General features: G+C 40.2%; 1 protein-coding gene across 1 annotated transcript in view; it reads left to right on the top strand.

The window, feature by feature from the left end:
• LOC117300088 (SWI/SNF-related matrix-associated actin-dependent regulator of chromatin subfamily D member 1-like) overlaps positions 1–24,624 on the top strand; it is a 71,688-nt gene that overhangs the window by 26,752 nt on the left and 20,312 nt on the right. Inside the window, exons 3-7 of the mRNA XM_033783776.1 lie at positions 3,993–4,115; positions 5,887–6,000; positions 18,073–18,174; positions 21,186–21,347; positions 21,752–21,904. Coding sequence (XP_033639667.1) covers positions 3,993–4,115; positions 5,887–6,000; positions 18,073–18,174; positions 21,186–21,347; positions 21,752–21,904 — 654 coding nt within the window. The remainder of the gene's footprint in view (positions 1–3,992; positions 4,116–5,886; positions 6,001–18,072; positions 18,175–21,185; positions 21,348–21,751; positions 21,905–24,624) is intronic.

Raw genomic sequence — 24,624 nt, 5'->3', positions numbered from 1 at the left:
GTGTAAAGCGTGGGATCGGGTTGCGATCATCTTGCGCAAGCGATTTTTTTTCTTCTTTTTCCGTAGCCGGCGAGCAGCGACGGATGAGCAGTGTCACGGGGAAAATACACACAAACAGGATACAATGAAGCAGGGTACCGATTACCCACTTCATAGGCTGAGTCGGCGACCCTGTTTAAACAACACAAAAACTGAGGTTGAGTGCGCCTGTATAGCCCATTTAGGTATCTGGAACAGCCCATCGATTGTACCCCTCTTGTCCAAACACCCATTTAATTTTTGGGGAAAGTTGGGCGCCAGTCTCTATTGTAAGGCTGTTTGATCAGAGGAGAAGCACTTATACTACTCTTGAGGTGCGACGTACGTGCGGTACACACTTACGCCAAAGCTTTTCATGAAGGCATCTAAAGTATATAGACTCCCCAATACGGTCAAGTCAGTATTCAAGTCAAGATCATTATAAAAAGAGTTTCAATTCTACACTTGTTGTCATCCGTGGAAACACTTACCACAATTTCAGGATTTTTTTTCCTATTTTTATTTATAATCGTCCCGTCTGTAAACATTTACACTGTAGTGGTGATACCAGTGCTCAAATATTTTGTCAGGAAAAATGACAAAGTTAAGAATTTCTGGATCAGGGTCATAACAAAATACACCCCAACTTGTTTCTAGATCTATTGAAATTGTATTGAGGCAATATATTTTGAGTTACAAACAAACTTTTATATAAATGTTGAAAAAAACGTTGACAATTTTGTTTTTACGTGTGTTTAGTTCTCCATAGTTCCTCATCGAAGCTAACTGTTATTGAAAACCTTTTAGATTTGTCTTTTTGATAAATTTATGAAGTTTCTTTGGAGCTCACAGAGCAAGCTTGCTGAGGTCCGTGCCCAATTCCCAGAACAATTACAAACTTTGGGGACTGAAATTCCCTCCCTACCCAGTGTCTGTTTTTGTTAAAAATTACACAAGCTCTTTTCCCTCCTGGATTCTTTTCATTGAGTCCAAAGCTGTCTTTTCACATGTTGCAATCCTTTCCTCGGACTGAGGTTATTCACTGGTTGATTGTGGTCGCACAGCCTTCACAGGTTTTTTTCCCATTTTTGTTATATATATATATACACCTAAAACATCATAGGGTTAACTGTAATCTCAAAAAACAGATTGTCTTTCCCAAGAATTGCAACCACCTTGTGTTGTTGCAGCGGCTACTATCAAATAAAAAAAACAAATAAACAAGTGGGGAAATTACACAAAAACAACCGTGCAATCTACGCTGAAATCTTGCTTAAAACTCGGGGCTGTGAAAAGGGTCTGGCTTGGAATTAGGCCAAGGCAAAAATCTATTCACCACAACCCAGTTTTGCCAGCCATGCCTTTGTTCAGTCCTGTCCAGAACAGGGTCATGTCCAGTGTTCCCAAGTTCTAGTTTTTGTTCAAAATATTTTATCTGGGTCTGGCCCCAGCCGTGTCCTTTGTCAACGCCCATAAGGGGGATCCGTCAACCGGGCCGCCCCTCGGACATCTTGCTGAAGACACTGTTAGTCTTTGTTGTTTTTTCGGAATTTATTTGTCCTTTATTTGTTCCTCCCTTAAAGACACTGGACACTATTGGTAATTACTCTAAACAATTTTTAGCATAAAAAGTTATTTGGTAACAAGCAATGGAGAGCTGTTGATAGTATAAACGCTGTACTAGTTTTTTTAGAAAGGGGTAATTTCTCACTCAAATATTAAAAGACTTCAGGCCTGAAGCCTTCTATTAGGCATCTGAAGCAAACAAATTAATGCAACAAGGGTGTTTCTTCTTTCACTATTCGTCGCAACTTGATGACCAATTGAGTCCAAATTTGTACAGATTTGTTAATTTATGCATATTTTGGGATACACCAAGTGAGAATACTGGTCTTGACAATTACCAAATGTGTCCAGTGCCTTTAAAGACACTGGACACATGCACAAAATAACAAACCTGAGCAAATTTGAAATCAATTGGTCGTCGAAGTTGCGAGATAATAATGGAAGAAGAAACACCCTTGTCACACGAAGTTGTGTGCTTTCAGATGCTTGACTTCAAGACCTCAAAATCAAAATCTGAGGTCATGAAATCAAATTCAAATATTTTAGTGGAAAGGTGCTTCTTTCTCAAAAACTACATTACCTCAGAGGGAGCTGTTTCTTACAATGTTTTATACTATCAACAGCTCTCCATTGCTGGTTACCAAGTAAGTTTCTCTGCTAACAATTATTTTGAGCAATTATCAATAGTGTCCAGTGCCTTTAAAGGAAAGGTGTACATTGGGTCATCACTCGTACATTAAACTTACACCGTTTGAGGATAATGATAGTAGAAAGCTTACCTTAAACTATTACTTGCTGAGGTGCTGTAGTTTTTGAGAAATTAGTAAAATACGTTTTACATGCTAAAATAATTAACGACTCACTGAGACAAAACTTATTTTCATGACTTGTTTTACTAATTTCTTAAAAACTACAATACCTCAACAAGTTATATTTCAAGGGAAGCTTTCTACCATCATTATCTTCAAACTGTGTCAGTTTGTTGTAAATCTGTGGACATTGTGTTTTGTGTCCTACAAAAAGTACCCAGATTCTTTAAAAGTAGGGTAGGGGTTACTTTTCCCAAAGTAGGTTGCCTACTCTTAATAATTAGAACACCCTCTGGTCCTGCTCTCACCTTATTACCCTCGTAACCCACCCTTGGCATTTTCTATTTACAAACTAACCCTTGTTCCTTGTTAGTTTTGATTGGGCGTAGAAGAGGTGTAAAGGGGTTACTTCCCCTCTGGCCGCCCCCCTCTGGTGGACAGCACTGCACCCTATTTTCAGGGCATCACTTGACTCTTAGAGCCTGGTGTGAAAAGACGTACATCAGAATAAGTACATCAATCACAAAAATAGAACCTGTATTTTCCTTGTACTTTGTACTGTCAGATTTGGGGATGGGGAGGAGGGGGGCTTGTTGTACTTACTTTAAAGGCAGTGGACACTATTGGTAATTACTCAAAATAATTATTAGCATAAAACCTTTCTTGGTGACGAGTAATGGGGAGAGGTTGATGGTATAAAACATTGTGAGAAACGGCTCCCTCTGAAGTGCCATAGATTTCGAGAAAGAAGTACTTTTCCACGAATTTGATTTTGAGACCTCAGATTTAGAACTTGAGGTCTTGAAATCAACAATCTAAACGCACATAACTTCGTGTGACAAGGGTGTTTTCTTCTTTCATCATTATCTCGCAACTTTGATGACCGATTGAGCTCAATTTTTCACAGGTTAGTTATTTTATGCATATGTTGAGATACACCAACTGTAAAGGCTAGTCATTGACAATTACCAATAGTGTCCACTGCCTTTAACCTTTTATCATGGTGCGGACATCTTGCCTTTTCCACCATTGAACTCAAAATGAGGCATGAAGGACTAGTAAAGGCCCCAATTTCAAAGAGCTTTGGCATGCAACTGTTCAACTGATCAGCTGATTTCAAAACAGTGCCATAGAAAACTGAAAAACACTGTACAAAAGTTCACTGCAATTAGAAAGTTGGAAGTCTGAAAGCTGCTTCATCACATGAGGCAGCTAAGCACAACGCAATCTGCTTACCAGATAAAGCATACTAGCTGAAACACCATGTCATGTGTACCATCTGTGACTGGTGTCCTGCTCATTCTTGCTTAGCAGAAAATTGTTACACAACAGCTTTTTTTATTTAGTCTCTTTTTGTATAAATTTGATATGTAGAAAATGTGTAGAGTCTGTGTAACAAATAGAAAATCAGGCTTGTTTCTCTCCCTCTTTTTATGAAGAGGAAATTATCAAAAGATTTGTTATTTTATAGCAGGTCTTCATTTTAATACCAGGCTTGTTTAATAACCACTTTCATTATTTTTTAGCTTTTTCATGAATTCTCAAATACAATATTTAATTCTCTGATTTTTAAATCCATATTTGTTTTATTACCAACAGCAAAAACGGAAGCTACGCGTGTTCATCTCCAACACCTTTTACCCGGGCAAGCCCGACGCTGAAGAAGAGGATGCCAGTGTGCCCTCATGGGAACTGCGAGTTGAAGGGCGCCTCCTAGAGGATGTAAGTGGCCAGGTTTTCTTGAGCAGGGATTAGGGTTCTCAGCTTGTCCACTATAATAGAGCCAGAGTTTGGAAGTTGGGCACACTAAACCCTGTTGAAAGTTGGGCACACTAAACCCTGTTGAAAGTTGGGCACACTAAACCCATTCGAAAGTTGGGCACACTAAACCCATTCGAAAGTTGGGCACCCTAAACCCATTTGAAAGTTGGGCACACTAAACCCTGTTGAAAGTTGGGCACACTAAACCCTGTTGAAAGTTTCGCACACTAAACCCTGTTGAAAGTTGGGCACACTAAACCCATTCGAAAGTTGGGCACACTAAACCCATTCGAAAGTTTGGCACACTAAACCCTGTTGAAAGTTGGGCACACTAAACCCTGTTGAAAGTTGGGCACACTAAACCCATTCGAAAGTTGGGCACACTAAACCCTGTTGAAAGTTGGGCACACTAAACCCACTCCAACACAAGTAGGAATGTGACTAATTAATGTCAAACTAGCTAGGGACGGAAGAAACTATGAATAAATAGTTAACTTGTGGGTGGAACCATTTGTAAATCTCTTGTTGTTGGCTCAGTACAGTATACTCTGCTCGTCTTCTCCTGGAGAGATTTACACATGGTTGTACCCACAAGTTTACTGTTTATTCATAGTTTCTTCCAATTTTTCCCACATCATGCAAAGCTTCAAACATTACTTAACTGGGGAAATTTGGGTTGGTTAGGTACAATAACTAGAATTCAGTTTTGTTTGTACTGCATTCTATAATGAGGATTCAGAGAACATTTTTTTTGGGGGGGGGGGGGGGGGGGGGCGGGGGGAGTGACTAAGTTTTCTTCTCTGATGTATAGTGCCCGAGCAGTCAAGCGCACTGGGGTTTCTGTTTAGCAGAGTGTGGGTTCGAGCTCAACCAAGCAAGACACTCAACCATTATTGTTCATCCTTCGGATGGGATGTAAAACTGTAGGTCCTGTGTGTTGTGTAATGCACATAAAGGGACCCAGTTACACTGCTAAGAGAAGGCGTTTGCCCTGATGTTTCTGCCGCAAATGTGGCGAAACACCTTACTTGTAGGTACTACATAAAACTTGTCTTAAAAACTAATAGCAAATAAGCACTCCTAAGACTTTCTGTAGATATAGCGCTTTATTAGAAATATATTGGGGTTCAGCGAAGAAAAATTTACCAGAGCGGGATTTGAACCTGTTACCTCCAGATAAACGTGCCCGTGCTCTGCCAACTGAGCTATCTAGGACTATGTTGGCCGCCTCCCTATTTTGTTGATATCTTTGTTCAGGGGTGCCACTCCGAAGCCATAAAATAGGAAGGGGAAAAAATAATAAAAACTAATTGTTGTTGTCAGGGTCGGGAGGATAGAGCATTTGTATGGGGCTGCTACTCTGTTGTAAGGGCAAGGCGGTTATTTATTATGCAAAGAGCACTTCTATGAGGGAATTTCAATTTGTAGTTTTAAAGGGGCATTTTTTAGCCTTCTGAGGTACATGTATGGCGGAAGTGATAGGAGTGTACTGTTTGGTTTAGGTGTGTACACACAAATTTACCCAAAACTTATAGTGCTGTTGCATTGTGTCCGCATTATCTCAAAAAGGCTTATGAAAGTAACTGGGGGCATGGAGGCAATTGCCTGTTTTTGGACAGTCACAGGGCAACTCATAGTTTTTGTGAATTGGCCAAGTTCACTAGGTTGTCTTCACAACACAGCTTTTCCTTTCTCTTGATAGTCACCTTTTTTCTCGCTTTCTCATTGTCAGCCAAACGCGCCAAAGTACGAGACTAAACAGAAGCGGAAGTTCTCCTCGTTCTTCAAAAGTCTCGTCATCGAGCTGGACAAGGAGCTCTACGGACCGGACAACCATCTCGTGGAGGTACAGTAGCAAATTCATTCTAAAACTACATTGATATCCAAGCTTGGAATTACACGGGGGTAACGGAGGTCATAGCTTCATGGTCGTGGCCTTGGTGCCCCCTTCAAAACTTTCCCCATATACTTTCAGATTTTCCAATGGAAATGCCCTTCAAAAACGAGAGTCATCTCTATGCTTCCACAAATAAACTAGCACAACTTGGGCTGACCCCCTAAATCAATACCTGAAGTAATTTGATGAATATTTTGTAGAGATTCCGTGTACAAAAACACTTTGGGATCCGAGGAAAGAACAAACTTTGCAAGAGTAGGATTTGAACCTCAGACCTTTCTTATCAAAACATTGGAACACGTAGTTAAGGAGTGAGTCGTCGACAATTGCAAACCCTTTCTGCTAAATTGCGCAGAGCTTCTTATATCTGAACTATTTTTAAGGCGAAACTTCTTCGGTGATAAGTGTCATGCAATGGGAAACACATGTTGGAGTCGGGAGAGCCTGCGATGTAAACAAAAAACCCCCGCAAAAACATTGGTAGTCTATAAAACAAAGAGCATGGTTTGGTACCTAGGCTCGTTACTCGAGGCTCTGATACTTCAGCAAATGCATCAAGGTTGAAGTGGAAGAGAGACGTGAGTAGGGTTGCCGCGAAGTTCTGAGAAATAAAACACACCATTCTAGTCAGAGGGCACCGTGCACTCCATAAATCGAACAAAAACACAAACATTAGACCGAGTGGCTGTGACTTCGGGACCTGTTGGCCGACTTAACGTGATTGGTCGCTCCGCGCCGTCGCTCGTTTAAAACAAAATAAATCTGGACACAAAGCAGACTCTATGTATGTGAAAGCTGACATGAAACTGTTTGTCCTGGTTTTTTCCTCCGAGGGTAGATGCCCTCCACAAGTAGAACAAGTATTTCAGGAATTTTCCGTGGTCCCCAACAAAAGAATGCCTGGCACACATTGTCAGAAATACTTGGGGTATGCAGTACTCAGTGTGCCTTTGAATTTCGTATGAAAGGAATGGAACAGCTAGAGCCATTTTTCCCATTAAATTATCTATCATGTTTTTCTTCTCTATCGGAACTAGCCCCCCCCCCCCCCTTTCTGTCTGTCTTACTCCTGCTCCACTAAGAGGTCGGTGCCCTGCCCAAAGTTTGACTGGAGCAATAACAAACCAATCAGAACACACCCAGACTAAGGATGGATACCGCTCGAGATGCGGCAGAAACTTTTGTGTATGAACGTCGGCAGTGCCCCATTTTTTCAGCATTTTTTAATTGGCCGCCCACGACCGTGGGAAACTGCAGCCCCACAATGGGCACGACTAGAGCCCTCGTGTCTACTCACACAGCCCTGGTATTATTATTTAAAAATGTAGACGTTGCCAGTTTGTATTGTGTTTGCGCATCTCACTGCATGGGACAAGTCGACGCAGCTACACACGCAAACACCCCTCGATGTTGACGCTCAACTTGCATAAGGAATAAGGGGGGGGGAAACTAGACAAGAGGGCTAATTGTATGTTATTTGGGTCACCATGAGTTGGCAGGTTTTTTCTTTTTCCGCCAGACATCAAGTGTCGTTGGATCGTTTACGAAGGGAACATTAAAATGACAGTTACACAATGCGTTATACACACATGCACATACAGGTCTCTGGATTTGGAGTCTGACTGAGCTGAGCAAAGTCCCCATCTATCATTAAACCATTTAGAAAGAAAATTGGTGATTTGGCCCTGGTTAATGTGTGTGAATTGGGTAATGGCCACAAATTTATCCACGATAATCTCCATTTTATGGGTTTTGAAGTGCGCTGGAAAAATCCTTTACTTGATTGCGGCTCCCCTTTCAGATGCAGTGATAGTGAAACCTGCTAAACGTCTGGCTGATGTTTTTTTCCCACAATTTCTGGTGGAATTTGAAATCTCGATTCCATCAACAAGTCAGAGTTTGATTTGTCGACAGACATCAGATTTTAACAACACAATATCTAACATGTACATGTAGAACCGACCCCCCTATGCAAGTCAGTGGTTAAAATTTTTTTTATTTATGAAGATGCAGTTATCACTTAGGTCGTGCAGCATCCACCCGTTTGACCCCTCCCCCCCCTCCCTCTCTTCCCCTCGACATGAAATTTTATCTTTGAACATGATTGAAGGGCAAGGCCACTTTCATTTTGCAAAGGGCACTTCCATTGGAAAATCGTAAACAAGTTTAAGGGACACTTTTGATGGGCACCAAGGCCAAGACCAGGGGCAACAGAGGCCATGGCTTTCGTGGCCTCTGTGTAATTCCAGGTTGCCCCCCCCCCCTTAAAATTCTGTCTAACCCACTTTCGAACAACAATTAAAACCAAAGTATGAAGCATTATGTGGTTTGTGAAACCTCAGGTGGTACTCATTGTAGGTGACATGACTGCCCACCACATTTTTTCTGGGCTTCGTAGGTGTCTCCGAACCGATTTTTTAAATTAGATTTAGAGAAGCGTTGGTCGTGTGCCAAGAATGTTTCCTTCATCACCCGAACTGCCGCCACGGTCTCGTTTAGATGGTGTAATTGCAGAGTCTCACTTCAAGCTGGTCTTTTCAGGGTGGCTAGGGGGGGTCAACAAGTCAACTCTTTATTACCTCCGATTGTGACATCGGCAGGCGCTGGTCTTTTTGTGGTCGGGAGGTTTTTTTGCATGTCTACCGCAAACATTTTGCCCGTGGAGACCTCTTCCACTTAAATCAATTTTCAGTTTATTTCAAACTGTGCACACCGGACAGCTTGCTCTCTAGAAACTCTGCCTGCCACGTCGCTGGGGTTATGAAATGTAATGTGGAAGATAAACAGTTTTCTGTATTTACGAGGCCACGCAGTGTAAAAGAATATATATAAAACCGGCCTTTCGAAATGCTGTCAACCTAAATAGATTCCTTTATCGAAAGAATAAACATTCAGTAAAATGCTAAGCTGATTTTCAACTCTGCCTGTATCGTTGAAGTCTCAGGCACAGTTTTTAAGTTAGTATAAATTCGTCTGGGAAAAAGGCTCATGTAAGACATTGAAAAAGTAGTGCAAACAAATAACAAAGAAATCTGGTGGAAATGTTAGCTCGAGGATCGTGTGAATTGTTGAGATTTGGAAACGTTACTGTCCATCACCCAAGGCTGTGACGGAAAAAAAATAGTCTGTACCCCTTTTTCAGTCCAATGAGAATGGGTCTTTATTAATGTGATTGAACTTGGGGAACTTGACATGGATTGTGGCGGCAACAGTAACAGTGAAATGGAAATCGGGTAAACGACCTTTTCTAACCCTCACCCAAAGTAAAAAGAACAAACCTATGGTTCAATCTGATGGCTTAGAAGGAATACCAAGTAGTACAACAATTGATTAGGCCCACCACTCCCAATCATAGGTCATGCAAGGGCCACTACCAGAGTTTAGCCCTTTTTTCTCCTCAAATTTTCGTCTGGGCTCCCCCAAATCGTCATCCTCCCCTTGGATTCTTGCGGTTGTGGGATTAGACCAATCTTTGCTCCCCTTAGGTAGCCTTGCAGTTTGAAGGGGGGGGGGTTTCCTTTTGATGTGGCCCAAGTTGAACCATTATAAGCGAGTCTGGTGGTGGTGGCTGGGAGTTGGTTGTCCGCTCTGATCTGCGTACCAATCCATCTCGTGGATGCTGTGGTTTTCGTGGAAAGTGTTTTTGATTCTGTCGCTGATTGTTTATGGGGAAGTTGATGGTTGGATGATTGGTGGAGAGAGGGACGTGGAGGCAGGTGGAGACTCAACTTCTTTTGGGTCAGACTTGGGTGGCACCTACCCTGGTCTGAAACAGTTGTGTCAGTGGACAGTGAATCAGCTGTGGATTTCGTGCTGAATCCTGGATTTACAGGCAGTGCTGGTCATTAGCCCGGGCCCAGCAAAAGATTGCTCTCTGCAAATATTTTTCTGTGAAGCGAAAATTGCCGGTAACCAGTAGCAAACAGTATGCAGATTGTGACTTTGTAGTTGGTAACCTGGGCCCAATTTCTGCTTAAGCACACAATTGTGCTTAGCAAAAATAAGCAGGATGCCAGTCACAAAATGTACATGTGGCATTGTATTTAGGCTGGTAACCTTTTTCTCGTAAGCATAATTTTGTTCTTAGCTTTGTTTTGTGTTTAAGCTGCTCTACAAAATTTGGTTCTGTTTTTGCTTAGCCACATTTGCTTACCAGAATAAGGTTACCAGACCAAAAACTATGTAACATCTACCATTTCTAACTGGTATTCTGCTAATTTCTGCTTTAAGCGGAAATTTGTAAAAAGTTTTTGCTGCTAAAGCAGCTCTATGAAATTGGACCCAGATTAGGATTAAATACTGCAACCTTAACAGTGCAAGTCATGCAGTTTAACCCTTCGTTGGTTTGAGAATGATCTTAAAGGGACACGTTGCATTGGATCGGTTGAGTTGGTCTGTGAAAAGGGTTTGAAACCGTTTGTTGTAAAATGTATATGATTAGAAAGATATTGTAAAAGTAGAATATGATGATCCACACAAGTATCACTCGAAATTGCATCGTTTTTCTTTTTTGTCGCTACTTTACACGGTCGGCCATTTTATGGAGTCAAAAGTTTGACTCCACAAAATGGCTGACCGTGTTTCTTCGCGACGAAGGAAAACTGTGCAATTTCGAGGCTTGTTGTGTGGATCACTATATCTATCTAGAACCATTTGCATTTCATAACGAACAGTTCCAAATGCTTTACAAAGACCAACTCGACCGATCATAGTCAATGTCTTCTTTTAAGGTGCATCCTCCAAAAAAAGAAAGAAAAAACGAGTATTTCCAAACTGGGCAAGTTTCCAGGACTATCTGGATTCCAGTGTCCACGTTAAACAGTTTCTCGTTGACTTCATTGACTTAATGGCTATAAATGTTTTGACTTTGTTTATATCTTCCTCTATGTTTATATCAACAAACTTTGCATTGATCACTTAATGGGGGTAATTGTGGCTACAGTGGTTTTACCCTAGTCATTGAGTTGGTTCGTACGATTTAGGCTATGTACTCAAAAATAGTGACCATAAATAAAATAAAAACTCCAGACAGCAATCGTGTCTTGCCTTAAATGTCAGAATTTATTTGTGAATGCCAAGTGTCACTGTATTTCCACTCGAATCAAACGAACGCACTGTACATGATGATAAACGCAAACTCTTTATTGATAAAACCACCGATGCTTACATGGTAAAATGGTAGGTGATTTAAAACACAGTAAAAGTTCAAAATAAGGTGAAGATTCCATTAAGTATACCAGATAATTCCAGATAGTATTCGATAATGTTGACATCAAAAACGGAACCCCTTGGGATCCCGTAAAACCCAGAGGGACCCCTTGGAACCCCCCCTGGAAACCTTTCATTATTATCTCACAACTTCGATGACCGATTGAGCTCAAATTTTCACAGGTTTGTTATTTTATGCATATGTTGAGATATACCAAGTGAGAAAACTGGTCTTAGACAATTACCAATAGTGTCCACTATCTTTTGTGGCAGGGTCTTTGTTTGTTTTTTGGCAATTTATAGGAGAGATGCAAAAATCAATTAATATTATTATTATCAATAAAAGTCACCTGTGAAGGTTTTAAATGAATACAGTGTATGGTTGTTGAGAAAACAGCAAAAATATCGTCACCGTATTTTACTTTTGTTGCAGAGTCCGTCGGATGGGACGTAAGGCCAGAGGCTCTACGTGTTATGTAATGCACATGTAAAAGAAGTTAAAGAACCCAGTTACACTGATGTTATAGCTAAAAGAATTTGCCACAGCACCTTGTAAATACACCCTTAGAAAGTGCTACATCAAATTTTGAAAAAATCTCATGTTCTGAAAACAAAATTCAAAAACCTGTCTTACAATGTTTCTGGCTTTTCAAGGGCTATGAGTTCTGTGATGGTAGATAAGTTTGCTATTTAAATTGAGTTCAATACAGCTGCTAACCCATATTAAGTACATAAGCAATGCGAAACAGCTATGATTAAGGTCATGCAAGATTAGAGTTTTCCCGCTCTTTATATATATATTTTTTTTCCTTTGTTAGTGTTTTGTCACAGTAATTACCCAAAGTAGATATTTTAATAGGACGTCACTACACTGTGGAAGTCATCAGAGCATATACCTTTACATTTCAATATAAACTCCTCTTGTTGTCGAGGCTGAACAATATTTGAAAGGAAAAGCAAGAAAATAATTTGAAGAAAAAAAAATCGTAAGCAGACCTCATTTACGCTTGAGGGTCACGCTTGATTTGTCTTCACTGGCTACAAGAGAAAAGGAAAGTAAACAAAATAACTAATGGATGTTGTTGTTGTCTATGAAGGGCACCAGACCGAGTTGTGTGTGTCTTCATTGGTGGTTGGGCCCATTATCGTCATATATATTCAAATGTCCAGAGGGAATTGTTACCATGTCGTTGCCCTCGTTGCAGTCCCTGTGTTGATCACGCAAACCCTCCCCATTCTACTACAAAAAGCTTGTGCTGGAAAGTTATATAGAGGCCCAGGGATACTGCATCACGCGTACCCATTACCCAGTTTTTTTTCTAGACTGGAGATGCGGGGCATTGCCTTCAACCGTCCATTTGTTGCCACTCAGTTTGGGTGACCTCGCCCATTGTTTGTCACCCATTTAAAACAACCCCACCCAGTTATATATCCCATGAAGGGTGACTTCCTCCATTTTTGTGGCCAGAAAATTTGTTAGGGGGGGGGTACCCCCCCCTTTTTTTTTTTAGACCTTATTAACCCTAACCCTAACCATAACCATAACCCTAAGCAGTACTAATAATTACATTTGTAATTTCAACTTTTTTTCTTTTTTGTTCTTCTTCATTTAGCCTGGGAAAGTGTTAGACGGTTGTTAGGTGTTTTTTTCTTCCTTGTTTTTTTCTTCCTTGTAAAAATTGTTACTTTTACAGCTCATTGTGAGTCAGGGTTTGGTGGAAAAAGAAATGTTTACACATTTAAAACTAATATTGAATAAGGGAATCAATGTGTGGTGAAGAGGTTTTCAACTAGTGGTTTAATCCCAACGAGGCCTGGTTCTTGATAATTTTACCGAGACGAAGTCGAGGTAAATTATCAAGAACCAGGCCTCGGCGGGTTTAAACCACTAGTTGAAAACCGATTCAACACAGTTTGATTCCCATTCATAAATACCTTTTCAGTAAAAAAACATAAACGCTTTGGGTCAAAATATAAAATAAATGCAAAAATTATAATTGTTCAATGATTTCTTTCAACACAACACCCCTCCAGCTATGAAATGGTAAAGCCCTCCGCCGCCCTCAGGTAAACAACTCCTTATAATAGAATGCTGTGCGCGTATCATGTGATGTGGCACAACTGTCCTCGACCAATAGGATTGAAGAAACTGTCCTATAATCACAGGTGCAAGCTCGCGTGTCACGCCCATGTTTCAACACTTTTTACTGGTCATAAACAAAGGTTTATACACACCCACGTGACGCGCTCTCCATCAATAGGAATAGCGAAACTGTCTGAGGTTTTTAGGAATATGCCTTTAAGCCATATAAAATGTTAGGTTGTAAACCTTGTAATTCTTTCTCTGACTGGCACTGCCCCAAACAAAGATATTGAGCAGGGATAATAATATATATATTATATATTTGGTTTGCTGTAACACCCAGTGCTAGGTAGAGTTAGTTCTTGAGAGAACTGTCTTGCTACATGTATGTATTCTAATAATGTTGTTAAGCAGTTCATGATCTAGCTTCCAGGATATGTGTGCTAAAGAACCAAATCTTATAATTGTTTAAACAAAAGTTTGTTTTTCTAATAATTTGAACTACTTCAAATTGATTGCCAGCTAAATGCCAGGACAAAGAAACATTTTGTTTAAATTTTATTACATAACTTTTTGAAACAAAGTCATGAAAGAAGTTCATCAGCCTGGTAAAACATCAACTTAATAAATGAATTTTCTAAGAAACACAGCCAAATACTCACGTAATTTTGTTTACGTTTCGACTAGTTTCACTAGTCATCCTCAGAAAGAGGCACTAAGCTTGGGCGATACCATGATATTATCGAATATCGCGATATTAATTTGGACACGATTTCGATATCGGATGGATTTGGTTTTAATCAAAATATCGATATATCGCGATAATCGCGATATATCGATATATCCAGTCGGTTGGTGGCGCTGTTTCCTGCTTCGGCCACTGGATGGTGGTTTGGAACAAAGTCGTTTTCTTAAAAGTGCTTTATTTCCAACAAATTAATCGGCCCAGCATAAATTGCCAACAGTGAGGTCCCCCTTATCTTGAAGCAGTTTTGTCTTTCAAGGCACAGGACACCTTTGGTACTTGTTGTCAAAGACAAGTATTCTCACTTGGTGTATCCCAACATGTGCATTACAAATCTGTGGAAATTTTGACTCAATTGGTCAGCGAAGTTGCACAATTGGTCATTGAAGTTGCAAGAGTATAATGAAAGAAAAAACACCCTCGTTGCACAATTTGTTTGTGTGCTTTCAGATGCCTAATAAAAAGCATATCTTAATATTTGAGTGAGGAAGTTACCTCTGTCTCAAAAACTTTGATACTTCAGAGGGAGCTGTTTCTCACAATGTTTTATACTATCCAATGCTCGTTGCCAAGTACGTTTTTATGCTGAACAATTATTTTGAGTAATTACCAATAGTGTCCAGTGCCTTTAACCAATCTGATAAACAGGTAACAGAATAAACGTGTGAAACGGTATCAAAGATTGTCCAAAAACCAGCAGGTGTCACCTCTGCCAAGTTCCTCTGATTAGATTTATACTGATTGTTGTTTTAGAAGAGAGAAAAAAAAAAACCCTCCATATTTAGTAAGAGTTGGTTGCGTGAGTTCAAACCCCTACCACCCCCCCACCCTTCCTCTTGATTAAAGGCACTGGATACTTTTGGCAACTGTCAAAGACCCGTACTCTCACTTGGTGTGACCCAACATGTACAAAATAACAAACCTGTGAAACTTTGGGCTCAATTGGTCTTCGAAGTTGCAAGAAAGTAATGTGAGAAAAAAACACCCTTTTTGCCAAAAATATTTGTGCTTTCAGATGGCTGCGAAAGGCTTCAGGCCTGAAGTCTTTCTTATAAATTCAAATTTGTTAGTGAGGAATTACATCTTTCTAAAAAAAATACGTTCATTCATAGGGAGTTGTTTCTCACAATGTTTTTTTTTTTACTATAAACAGCTCTCCACTGCTCGTTAACAAGTAAGTTTTTATGCTGATATATATTTTGAGTAACTGCCAAGCGTGTCCAGTGCCTTTAAAAAGATTTTTTACACTTTGGAACTCATCAGATTAAACTGCAGTGATAAATCACCGGATTGCTTTTCAGATAGCCGAAGGACCGGAATGAATGAAAACTCGGTCAAAATAAGCCACTTGCAACGTGCCAAATGGCAGTGTTCAAAGGTCTCCCGACCTTGGTGAACTTAGTGTAGGGAAAATAGGTATCGTGTTTACTGTTGTTGTTGTTGTTTGTTGTTTGTTTGAATGATCTTCCCGCAAATTGGAACTCGGTAAACTCCCACAAAGGGATATAAACACCAAGCTGGCAACAGCCAATCTCTCCAAAAAACTACTCAACTTCAGTAGGAGCCGTTTCTCACAGTGTTTTATACTATCAACCTCTCCCCATTACTCATCACCAAGTAAGGTTTTATGCTAATAACTGTTTTGAGTAATTACCAATAGTGTCCACTGCCTTTAAACAAGTAGTCCTAAAATTTTCACAATTTTCAATTAAAGCCATTGGACCCTTTCGGTAAACAGTGTTGTCCAAGGCCCACACTTTGTGTACCACAACTTCTATATCAAATAACAAACCTGTGAAAATTTAGGCTCAATCGGTCATCGGAGTCGGGAGAAAACAACGGAAAATCCCACCCTTGTTTCCGCGCGTTTCGCCGTGTCATGACATGTTTTTAAAATAAATCCGTAATTCTCGTTAACGAGAATTTATATTGTTTTGCTGTTTTTCTCAAAAAGTAAAGCATTTCATGGAATAATATTTCAAGAGAAGTCTTTCACCATTGCCTTCTGTAAACCCTGTAAGTTATTTGTAAATCTGTGATTTTTTTTTTTTTTTTCTGAACCGAAAGGGTCCAATGGCTTTAAGGGCCTAATTAGATTTCATCAGGGATTAGCAAGTCCATTAACCAAGTGTCTGTAGATTTTCTTCAGCTAAAAACAACAAAAGCGTGAAGAGTTAAAGTAATTTGGGCAAAATGTATTAAAAAAACAAAAACTTAAGAGCGCAAGAAAAAAATCAAAGACCTCGTCGCATGTTTCCGAGAAACCCTCTTTGTGGTCGGAAATCCTGGGACTTCACCTTTTATTTCCCCGTGTAATCAATGTTAATACTTGTTTTTATACAGGCGTTAAGTAGAAGTTAATAGAATTCGTACAGCATTCATACCTTAATTAGTAAGATGACATCCTCTCAATAAAAACAACCCACACCTAACTCCCTTGATGACGACACTGTTTCATCACAACACCTTAATATCTTGTTCTACTTGTTTGGATTTTTTTTTTTTTTTTACCTTCTCCTCACCACTTGATTCCTAACACCCACCTCACTCTTGCGTCACAATCAACGCAAGATTTTGAAGAATCCAACGTCCTTGTTTTATTTGGAACGTCAAACATGAGGGCGAATAAATAGTAGTTGCAGCAAAATGTTGTCGGAGTGCTAGAGTGGCTTACTAGGTCATCTGTCCAGTTGCGAGGGCGATTGTTTGCTTCCAAATTCATCCAGAAAGTATTAACGCTAATGACGTTTGCGTCGCGTGTGACAACCCGCACTGCTGGCTTAAAGGCATAGAGCAGGGATTTACACACGACACGTAATTAATTTTTATCCCCATTCTTATGCACTAATAAAAAGGGTATTATTGTAAAACCTGTTGTGAACAAGTTTGCCCTTTCCTGTGGTCCAGTTTTGCATAACTGCTAAGCGAGTATTCATGTGGGTTTTGGGTCCAATTTGAATGAATGCTGTAAAGCAGATAATCTTGCTTAGCAAATGATTTTGCTAAGCAAAATGAAAACTGGGGAAACCTACTTGTTTAAACTGCTCATAACTCTTTCTTTTCACATGTGAATAATGTATTCTTAAAATGTGGTAAAATTTATTTTTGAGTGTGTGACTTAATTTGATCAATAAAATCAAATAAATACACCAGAAAGAAACATAATGACAATTTAAAATACGGGCTACTGAAATTTTCTGGGGCAAATAAAATGCAGAGTTTACTAGCCCTGTGGCCTTTTACAAAAAGCTTAAGCGCAAGGCCCGATGTGGTATTGTAGGTTGAGATTAATCTTATACACTGATACAAAGTATGCCTTTGGTTTTGTTAACTGTACGACTGTTTAAATCTTTATACGATCAAACTAACATGTGAACATTTTATTTCAAAAGGTGGTCGCGAAATCGTCCAGCAGGAAGAATAACCCTTAATAGGAATAACAAAATCTAAGAAGCGTCACTGATGGTAACGCTTCTCAGATTCAAATTTGGGGATATCAAATTTTTTCACTAAACTGCATTACTTCAAAGTGAAATGTTTCTCAAAAGGCTTTATACTTAAAAAAAAAACAATTATGCAAGTCGCCAGACACACAAGGCCTGAAGGCCACTTCAAGATGTGGCCTACAATTATTTTTTTCCAGTGGCCGTTGCCACCTACTCCTAGGGCTGAAACAGGGTTACCCCTTTTACAGTCAATACGAATGTAGGCTTGGGTATCATCAATCCGAAGCCTGGTTCGGTAGAGTAGAAAGCACTACCTCCCCAATTTGACGTAGCAAGTGTCACAACCGGGATTTAAACCCACACTCTGCTGATAAAACACCAGAGCTTGAATCCGGTGCTCTTAACCGCTCAGCCATGACAAGCTGCTGTACGTCTAGCCAAGAAAGTTTTTGTTGCCATTACTTTCAAGAGTAATTACCAAACAGATACCATCTCTTTCAGATTTATAATTGCTTATATTGTCTGTTTTGATTATTCAGTGGCACCGAACGAACACGACCACAGAGACAGATGGATTCCAAGTGAAGCGTCCAGGCAGTGAGAATGTGAAATGCACTCTGCTTCTTCTCCTTGATCACCAGGTTGGTTGATTCTACTGGTTCTCAAAACCTACCTCTAAAATATGTGCACCTGTTTTGATCTTCTTTACTGAACAGCTTCCCAGATCCACCAAAATCCATGGGTGGTTTTGGTTGGCCCTGTAGTAGTTTTTTTTAACCATTCCCAGATCCACCAAAATCCATATGTGGTTTTAGTTGGCTCTGTTTTCACTTCTTATACCACTGTCAGATCCACCAAAGTTGACGGGTGGGTTTGGTCGACCAAAATGCTCCCAAATTCTTCAAACTCCATGTAAGGATTTGGGGATAAAAAGTATACCAAAGATGCCAGGTTGCATGTTTTGCCGATTTAGCCCTGAAAAACTTACATTTATTTTTTAATAGCTATTTTTATAGATTTAAGAAAGTTTTAAGCTTTCATTTAAGGTAATACATGAAAACATCCACCAATGATAATAAAGGGTAGTTAAATACAAACTGAAAATCAATGACTGTTAAGATTCCGACACTATCTCACGTCCATCAGCCATGTACAAACAATTTTGCAAATGATATACATATATTTTGTGCATTGTCCTTGCTCCTAAGCACAACAATTTGCTAAGCATGAAATTTCTTCATTGATAAAAACAGGATTACCAACCAAATTTCCACGTGATTTTCTGGGCAAGCAAACAACAGCTGAATACCAGTAACAAGCAATAGGCAACTAATAAAAATTTGATTGGTTACCCTGTTTTTATCAAGGAAGAAATTTCATGCTAAGCAAATTGTTGTGCTTAGCAGCTCTATGAAATTGGGCCCTGGTCTTGGCCTTGGTGCTCCTTCAAATTGTTCCCATAGATTTCCAATGAAAGTGCCCGTTGCAAAATGAAAGTGGCCTAGCCCTTTTTAAGATGAAATTCCAGGTCTGCACAGTTTTTGTATGTTTTTCCGCTTTGAAACAGCACTATCCTTCGAAATTCCTTCAGAGAATTGTGTTCTTTTTGTCCTTTTTGTTCTCTGCTAGACAAAATACGCTTACCGCCCTCATGGCAATAAGCCCCATGAAGTAAAGCTACTCTTTCGAACCGACCCCATGACCCCAGCCACCCTTCTGCCGGGTGTCACCCTTTACCCATCTCCGCCCTCCAGGTGATCTGCTTGTGTCTGTCCGCGAGGTCGTTTTTCTTCTGCCCGTGACAGATCTGTTTATTTTTCTGTTGTTTTGCTCAAGGAAAACATGATCTTGGCCTGTTTAGTGTTATGAAGCCCAGCCGGGTAAAAGGGCACTGCAAAGCCCAGGTCCATGTCGTGAAGCGGGGAGTGTTTTTATTATTTCACGTGCTCCGTTCGAGCCCAATCTTACAATTTCTATTAAGGTTGTATATTTTTAATACAATAATGAACATATACAGGGTGTCTTGAAGAAAAATGCGGCCAAAGTTTTCTGTTATGAAAAAAAAAAAAAAAAAAAAAATCTTTACACATTTTCCTAGGAGGGGCAGCATTATGTAAATTGAATTGACTGAGAGTTTTGACTTTTTTTCGGGGGGGGGGGGGGAGTGACTGAAAGTTTACATTTTTCCCATGACGATTTAAAAGATGAAGCTGATAAGACAAACAGGTTACCTTCATCAGGCCACTGTTTGAGAAAAATTCTTCACACTTTCGTTTCATCTTGGTTTGTAATCTAGGTATCTGATTAGAAATGGCTCCCCCTGTAGATTGACCCCTAATGACCGACCCTCTTTCTGGCACGCCCCCTTTTTGAAAAGTAGGACATAGAGAAGCACGGGTTGACCCATTCCTCAGTTCCTTATTTGGTTTGAGATTTTGTGGTAAACAACATCTGGCCAAACTCTTCTGTGCATTTATTTTTTCAAGATGCTATCTTCAGTCTGACAGAGATTTTAATTAAATTTGTATTGTCCATAAACTTCGTCGAACATGCTCATAACCAACGAAATATATTTTAAGAAATAACAGCATTGCAAATTATGCTGTAGACTATTTACACTAATAAGAACTTTTAAACTGTATTTATACAAGGACACAGGCCTGTACGCTTCGTTGTTGAACGGGGAAATTTGTATTGTCCATAAATGGCAATTTGCTTCGTCGAACATGCTCATAACCAACGAAATATGTTTTTAAGAAATAACAGCATTGCAAATTATGCTGTAGACTATTTACACTAATAAGAACTTTTAAACTGTATTTGTACAAGGGCACAGGCCTGTACGCTTCGTTTTTGAAAGGGGAAATTTGTATTGTCCATAAATGGCAATTTGCTTCGTCGAACATGCTCATTACCATTGAAATATATTTTTAAGAAGTAACAGAATTGCAAATATGGTGTAGACTATTTACACTAATAAAAACAAGCCACAGGCCAGTTTGCTTCGTTTTGAAAGGGGAAAGGCACCAAGGCATTTTCTCTTTGGTAAAAGGCACCCCATGACTGAGGAAATTGTAAATTTACTAGAACATTTCTAGGGCACCAAGGCTGAGGGAACCAATGCTGAAAAGGGGACCAGGGGCATGATGCAATCGCCTTTGTTTGGAGCATTTTAGGGGCACCAAGGCTGAAAAGGTAACCAGGGGCATGATGCAATCGCCTTTGTTTGGAGCATTTTAGGGGCACTGAGGCTGAAGGGGGAACCAGGGGCATGATGCAATCGCCTTTGTTGCCTCCATGAAGTGTCAGGCCTGAGTGCACTTCCAGAATATAAACACCCTCTCCAATTTATCTTCTTTCAGACTTCCTTTGCAAATGCTTGTCATTAAGACAGAAAAATATTAAATGATGTTAAATTTGCATCGGGAATAAAGAATATTGCTTTTGTTTTTTACCCATACACCGATGTGTGTTGGCACTGTGTATTTAGTACTTTCCCTTGAAAAAATATCACAGGCATGTTACTCAGGAGGCAGTTCGACTCCTGTGTTTTGGCAGCGTGTACCGCAACGATATAAAACAAATAATAATAAGAAGAAGAAAGATATTTGCTAATCATTTTAAAATTTTGTCTTCTTCTTTCTTTTACCAGCCTCCACAGTACAAGCTGGACCCACGCCTAGCCCGCCTCTTGGGCGTCCACACCCAGACACGCCCAGTCATTATCAACGCCCTATGGCAGTACATTAAGACCCATTCCTTACAGGACTCCCATGAGCGAGAGTACATCAACAATGATAAGTACTTCCAACAGGTAAGCCACCATCCTATTACAGGGCCCTAAGTTGTTGTCGTTGTTGTTGTTGTTTTTTTGTTTTTGTTTTTTAAATATTTATTATGCAAGTCGCCAGACACACATGGCCTGAAGGCCACTTCAAGGTGTTGACTACAATTAGTTTATTCCAGAGGCCGTTGCCACCTAGGGCTGAAACAGGGTTACCCCCTTTTACAGTCCATACGGATGTAATTTTATGTAGCAAGTGTCACGCTTGGGACTCGAACCCACACTCTGCTGGTCAAGCACCAGAGATTGAATCTGGTGCTCTTGATCGCTTTCACCCCTGTGCTGTGCGCTCAACCATTCAGGTTATTATTCAACATCCTATCACATCCTAACCTTGCTTTTGTATCCCCCCCCCCCCCCACCATGGGGTACAGATTTTTGAATGTGGACGGATGAAGTTTTCTGAGATTCCTCAGCGACTCCACCCGTTGCTCCACGCCCCGGATCCCATCGTTATTCACCATGTCATCACAGTAGACCAGGCCGAGCAGAAGAAGACGGCATGCTACGACATCGACGTTGAAGTTGTAAGTAGATCAACAACCATTTCCTCAGGGCTTTCTTCTGGGTTTTTTTAAAAAAAAAATTTTTTTATTTGCCGCCCCCCCTTTTTCTTTTGCCTTCTCGTGGATGACAAGTTTGTAAATTAACGAAGCTTTGCCTACCAGTTACATACCAGCTCATATGGGTGGTGCAATTTTTTGTTTAGATGATCTTCCCGCCAAAGGAACTTGGCAAACTAACACAAGTGGATATAAACACAAAGCTGGCAACAGTCAATCTCTCTCATAAAAACATTGGTTTAATGCACATGATTATGTATTGCACAATTCAATCAATTTTGATTCAGTTACTAGACAGCAATACTTATTCTGGTCATTGTGAAATCAGCGGTTAGCTTGGCCGGATTCGAACCCACAACCTTGTGATTGCAAGTCCTGCAGTCTAGCCACTGGACCACGGTGACCACATCTCACACGTGCCTCTCTGCTCAAGCAGTGGTTCTTGCTGGCCACTCACAAACACCACAAAGCGTCCATCCAAATGGGATCAGTTTGATAAAGGGACATGTTGTCTTGGATCGGTTGAGCTGGTCTTTGAAAAGCGTTTGAATCCGTTGGTTACGAAATGCATATGGTTAGATAGATAATTTAAAAGTAGAATATAATGATCCACATAAACATGCCTCTAATTTGCGCGGGGTTCCTTTTAACTGGATAACAAACACGGTCGGCCATTTTGTGGAGTCAAAATTTTGGCTCCATAAAATGGCAGACCATGTTGGTTGGCAAACTGAAAAGAAAACCATGCAATTTCGATGCATGTTTCTGTGGATCAATATATACTACTTTTAAATTATCTATCTAAACATACGCATCTCATAAGAAACGTTTATGAATTGCTTTTCACAGACCAACTCGCCCGATCCAAGACAACGTGTCCCTTTAATAGTTTGAAATGGGAGTTGAGAATGTCAACTGGATGACGTTGGCAGCTGTGGTTTGTCAATGCATTACTGGGGAAGGGGATGGGGAAGCGGTTTCAATATGAATCTGCAAGGAATTAGAGACTTCTGAGATGCTAGCAGCAGCAGCAGACATAATGGTCCTTTTTTGCGGCTCTGAGCATGCGCGCACATACTCAGTTTGCGCACATACTCAGTTTTGTGCGAATAGGTCTGAGCACGCGCACTACTGTCAAAATCTGTGAAAAAGGACCAGTTTAAAGTCTCCCATTGAATACAGAAGCCAATTGCACAAAAATCAAATCCCTTTATTGTAAGCAACGTCGGATCTTCCGCTGAGTGATCTTGGACCTGAAAAAAAAAAAAAATCATTTATTCTCCAAACAAAATCATAGAAGTAACTCCTAAACAAATAATACCTCATATGCCATTCTACATGGAACATAAAATGAGCCGGATTTACACAAACATACACTGGCGTGATTTACGATAGTACTTTTAACACCTCTTTCTTTCTCAACACCCGCTCCCCAACTTTCACTGTTATGTTCACTGAAAAGACAAGATAGTTTATTCAGTGCGTTTACATCAAATCAGACAACTTATTTGCGGAGGTTGTGCACTGGTAGTGAACCCCTTAGGCTAGCGCATGGCGCCTTTCTGACGCCAGCCGTCTCAGCTATTCTCAATGGGATGTGAAATCTGTTCAATCAAGCAAGAGCATTCTTGTTGCCCAACACTGCGGTCTGTCCCATACCTGTGTTGCTATCTTCAGGCTCTGTTGTATCTGTCGAATAACTGACTCCCCCCTCCCCCCCAAAAAAATAAAAATGAAATAACTATAATACTATAAGTAATCTCCCATATTTGAGAAAATAGAAATGTTTGAAGGCAAAGTATATCTTTGGTTTTTGGAGCCGTTCCATTGTTTTTTTCCCTTTAAGATCAAATTTTAAAACCAAGGATAGATGTATGTGAACAGTGGGCTTCATGCTCGCAAGTTTTCAAGCCCGCATGCTTTTGTGTTTTGGACACAGAGTTCAGTTTTATTTTTTCAATAGCCTATCACATCCCTTGAGACTAGAATAACGCACTAAGCAGTATTGAGTCTGTTTGCAAATCTATTCACACATCAAGGTCAACAGAACAAACTCTGCTAAGCAGGGAAAACCGTGCTAACTTGAGTTAAGTGATCGGCAGTTTGTTATTTACAGTTTCCACCGAAGCATCTGTGTTGATGTGTGTGTTTTTTTCTTTTCTTTTACAGGGATTGATTTTTTTATATGTTTTTATGGCTGGCTACACCGCGATGTGTTTTGTTGACGGGAGAATTACATTAATGTTCATAGTCCGAAACGTTGTGGCGCCGGTTTGTCTCCGATCAGTTCAACTCATTCCAATGACTTGTGAAATTTGTTAAGTCAAGCAACGTCGGTTAAAGACTATTCATCTGTCCCACCGGCACCCTGTATGTAGTACGGCTTCCTAGGGCAATGAACGAGGGATCAACTTTCCCCTGCCTTTATCAGTACAACTGCCTCTGTCACGTTCTTGTTTTTTACTTTCTCCTTGCTCCCTCTGGCCCGCTAAAAAGAAACGTTTCTAAAGATCATGTTCTGTGACAAGTGATTTTTATATGTATATATTTTTTTAGACTTTGAGAAAAACATCGGGGCCCAATTGTGTTGTGTAACGCATGCAAAAGAACCCAGTGCACTTATCGAAAAGAGAAGGGGTTCGCCCCAGTGTTCCTGGTTGTGGCTGCTTAATGCGCCGTAGCAC

The sequence above is a fragment of the Asterias rubens genome, chromosome 15, assembly GCF_902459465.1.
Source record: "Asterias rubens chromosome 15, eAstRub1.3, whole genome shotgun sequence".
Taxonomy (NCBI): Eukaryota; Metazoa; Echinodermata; class Asteroidea; order Forcipulatida; family Asteriidae; genus Asterias; species Asterias rubens.
Note: the sequence above shows the minus strand (reverse complement) of the source record. Positions and strands in the feature narration are given on the sequence as shown.